Source organism: Neopelma chrysocephalum, unplaced genomic scaffold, assembly GCF_003984885.1.
Source record: "Neopelma chrysocephalum unplaced genomic scaffold, ASM398488v2 Primary Assembly neopelma1_97340, whole genome shotgun sequence".
NCBI lineage: Eukaryota > Metazoa > Chordata > Aves > Passeriformes > Pipridae > Neopelma > Neopelma chrysocephalum.
In genome coordinates, this window is record NW_020925981.1 from 1 (window position 1) to 4,033 (window position 4,033).

Here is a 4,033-nt window from a genome sequence, read left to right on the forward strand (position 1 = left end):
GGGGGGGGGAGGCAGATCCCGTCGGGGCTTCCCGGAGAGCGGGGGGTTGCGATGGGAATCGGATCGCCCTGCAGAGGCGGGGGGAAAAGCGGGGTGCCGGGGTGGTCGGGGAGCCCCCGGGGTGCTGCCGGCCCCCCGCGCCGGGCGCGGAGAGGTGCGCGGGGGGCCGCGGAGGAGCCGCTCCCGCCTAGGTGTGAGCTGATTATTCAAATGGGCAGCCGAGGACCTGGGGATTGGAGGCTCGCCCGGCCGCTCCGTGCTATATCACTCGGGCACCCACGTCACTGCAGCACTTGTCCTCCTCTTCCTCCTCCTCCTCTTCTTCCTCCCTCCTCCCTCCTCCTCCTCCTCCGGCTCCTCCATCGCCTCCGGGCGACTCTTCGCCGCGAAGCGCTGCGAAAACCCACCCAAGGAGCAGCGGCGAAAAAATCCCACCCCAGCCCCAGCGCCGCTCCATCCCCCCCTTCCTCCCTCCCTCCTCTTCCTCCTCCTCCAGAGGCTCCGGCGGAGGGGAGGGAGGGCTGGGGACTTTTTTTTTTCCCCCCTTCTTTTTTTTTTTTCCCTTTTTTTTTTTTTTTTTTTTTTTTGGGTTGCTCTCTGTCGTCGTTTGTTGTGGCTGTTAAATTTTAAACTGCCATGCACTCCACTTCCAGTATGCTGGGAGCGGTGAAAATGGAAGGCCATGAGCACACGGACTGGAGCAACTACTACGGGGAGCCCGAGGTAAGGAAGGAGCCGGGGCTCCGCCGCCCCCCCCCGGTGCCCCCCGGCCCCGGCCGGGGTCCCCTCGCCGCCCCAGCCCCGGGGCACGGTTAACGTTGGCACCAAACCACGGCTCAGGGCTGCGGGCGGGGGTCCCGAGGTGCGGGTGGGGGTCCCGGGGTGCGGGTGGGGGTCCCGGGGTGCGGGTGGGGGTCGCGGGGTGCGGGTGGGGGTCGCGGGGTCCCGGAGGGCTGCGGGCGGCTGCTCCCTATTTTTTCCTCGCCCCCCCCACCCCTCCTCAACTCCCAGGTATTTTTCTCTCTCCGGGCAGCGCTGTCCCTTCCCCTTCCTCCAACTCTCCTTCCCGGGACGGCTCCGCCGATCCTGCTGCCAGCCCGTCTCGGGTTTAATATATATATAAAAATATATTTGTTTTTCATTAAGGAGAAAAACAACCCCTCCCGCGCCGGGATTTAACCCTTACCCCCCCCCCCCCCTCCCCGCCCCGCCGAGGAGCTCCGGGGCTGCGGGGGCCTCTCGCCGGCCACGACCCGGGCAGGGCTGGGCTGGGGGGTGTCCCCCTCTTGCCCCCCGCTCCCCCGAGCCGCCCCCGGCCCCCGCGGGGTGACCCGGCTGCCCACCCTCTGCTCTGCCACGTCCCCCCCTGTGTGTCGATTGCCCCCACAGAGCTACTCCTCGGTGAGCAACATGAACGCGGGGCTGGGCATGAACAGCATGAACACGTACATGACCATGTCGGCCATGAGCACCACGGCCAACATGACGGCCGCCACCTCCATGAACATGTCCTACGCCAACACGGGCATGAGCCCCTCGCTGGCCGGCATGTCCCCGGGCGCGGGGGCCATGCCCGGCATGGGCTCGGCCGGCGTGGCGGGGATGGGCGCCCACCTGAGCCCCAGCATGAGCCCCATGGGGGGCCAAGCGGGCTCCATGAACGCCCTGGCCCCCTACACCAACATGAACTCCATGAGCCCCATCTACGGGCAGTCCAACCTGAACCGCTCGCGGGACCCCAAGACGTACCGGCGGAGCTACACCCACGCCAAGCCGCCCTACTCCTACATCTCCCTCATCACCATGGCCATCCAGCAGTCGCCCAACAAGATGCTGACGCTGAGCGAGATCTACCAGTGGATCATGGACCTCTTCCCCTTCTACCGCCAGAACCAGCAGCGCTGGCAGAACAGCATCCGCCACTCGCTGTCCTTCAACGACTGCTTCCTCAAGGTGCCGCGCTCCCCGGACAAGCCGGGCAAGGGCTCCTTCTGGACGCTGCACCCCGACTCGGGCAACATGTTCGAGAACGGCTGCTACCTGCGGCGCCAGAAGCGCTTCAAGTGCGAGAAGCAGCTGGCGGCCAAGGACGGGGGCGGCGCGGGCGGCGGCGCGGGCGGCGGGGGCAAGAAGGGGCCCGGGCAGCCCCCCAGCCAGCCCCTGGGCGAGGGCAGCTCCTCGGGGGGCTCCGAGGGCTCCGGCGGCGCCGAGTCACCGGCCAGCGCCTCGCCGTGCCAGGACCACAAGCGCGCCCTGGCCGACCTGAAGGGCCCGGCGGGGCTGAGCCCCGGGGAGCCGTCGGCCTCGCCGGGCCAGCACCTGCTGGCCCCGCCGCACGCCGGGCTGCCCCACGACGCCCACCTCAAGCCCGAGCACCACTACGCCTTCAACCACCCCTTCTCCATCAACAACCTGATGTCCTCCTCGGAGCAGCAGCACCACCACCACCCGCACCACCACCACCCCCCGCACCACCACCACAAAATGGACCTGAAGGCCTACGAGCAGGTGATGCACTACTCGGGCTACGCCTCGCCCATGCCCGGCAGCCTGGCCATGGCGCCCGTAACGAACAAACCCGGCTTGGAGTCCTCCCCTTTAGCCGGAGAGACTTCTTACTACCAAGGTGTGTATTCCCGGCCCATCATGAACTCCTCCTAGGCTGGGGAGCGGCGGAAAAAGCCGCCCCCGGAGAGAGGGGGGGAAGAGCCCTCCCCGCGCCCCCCCCCCCCGCGGCCCCCCGGCAGCGCGGTGGACTCTGAGCGCTGGCCAGCACGGTGCATATACATACATATATCTATCTATTTTTTTTTTTTCCTGTTGGCTCCAGATGTTTGCATCCCTTCGGGAAGCGGCAGCCGTGTGTCTCTCGCGGGCCCGTGCCAAGGGCAGGCGTGTCGGTCACACCCCCCCCCCTCCTCCCCGGCCCAAAGCCACCCGGGGGGGGCTGCGATTCCCTCGGTTTGCCTGGTGGGGTGGTTCGTTTCGGCGGGGAGGGCGGGTTGGGGGGCTCGGGGATGGGGAGAAGGGGGTTCTCTCGGGCTTATTTTTATTTTTTTCGTTGTCGTCGTCGCAAGGAGGTATAAATATATCTATTTTTCTGTGTGGAAGCGGTGGGGGCAAAGTAAAAACCCCCGCGAGGAAAACGAGACCCTCCTTCATTGTGAAACCCGCGCTAGTTTGGAATCCGAGGACCAAAAGTCTTGTAATGTTGTAAAAAGGGGGGGGGAAAAAAGGGGGGAGGGGGGAAGAGAAAAAACATACGAAAAAATAATAATGATAATAATAATAATAATAATAAAATAAAAAAAAAAAAGGCAGGATAGATCGTTGTAATTGAAACAAACGCTTGATGTTACCGGGAGAGTAAACTACTTGGATCTGATTAATTTATCGTTTCTGTATGCTTTATTTATGGCTTATAAATGTGTATTCTGGTAGCGACCGGCCACATCGCCGCAAACTCTACATTAAAGTGTTATTGGCGGTTTTTTTCCCGCTGCATCTCTGTTCCGCCGGGACTCGCCCGTCGCCGCCGCCGCCGCCGCCCCGACGGGACCCCCGCCCTGCCCGCCTGGGATCTCCCACATCCCGGGCTGGGATCTCCGTAATCCCCGGCCGGGACCTCCAACATCCCGGGCTGGGATCTCTGCCTTCCCCGGCCGGGACCTCTGCCACCCCCGGCATCTCCACCGGGATCCCTCCATCCCTTCCAGGACCCCCGAGATCTCTGCCGGGATCCCTCCAGCCCTTCTGGGACTCCCGGGATCTCCGTCGGGACCTCTCCGTTCCCGGCTGGGATCTCCGACATCATTGCCGGGATCACTCCCGTCCCTTACAGGACTCCTGACACCTCCGCCGAGGACCCCCTGAATCTCCACCGAGACCGACCCATCCCTGACTGGGACCCCTCCATCCCTTCCAGAATCCCCTCATCCCTCCCAGAACCCCCCCAATCCCTTCTAGGAGCCCCCCATCCCTTCCAGAACCCCCCCATCCCTGCCAGGACCCCACCATTCCCAGGCAGGGGAAG

General features: G+C 64.5%; 1 protein-coding gene across 1 annotated transcript; it reads left to right on the top strand.

Moving 5' to 3' along the window:
- The first annotated feature begins 614 nt into the window (after nucleotides 1–614).
- Nucleotides 615–3,364, top strand: FOXA2 (forkhead box A2). The gene is made up of 2 exons (XM_027672038.1): nucleotides 615–723; nucleotides 1,390–3,364. The coding sequence occupies exons 1-2, from the start codon at nucleotides 637–639 to the stop codon at nucleotides 2,659–2,661; spliced, it is 1,359 nt and encodes a 452-aa protein (XP_027527839.1). The 5' UTR covers nucleotides 615–636; the 3' UTR covers nucleotides 2,662–3,364.
- The last annotated feature ends 669 nt before the right edge of the window (nucleotides 3,365–4,033 follow it).

Coding starts and splice junctions, on each gene's coding strand:
- FOXA2 (XM_027672038.1), top strand. CDS start 637: ATGCACTCCACTTCCAGTATGCTGGGAGCGGTGAAAATGGAAGGCCAT. Junction 724..1,389: donor ACTACTACGGGGAGCCCGAG/GTAAGGAAGGAG, acceptor TTGCCCCCACAG/AGCTACTCCTCGGTGAGCAA.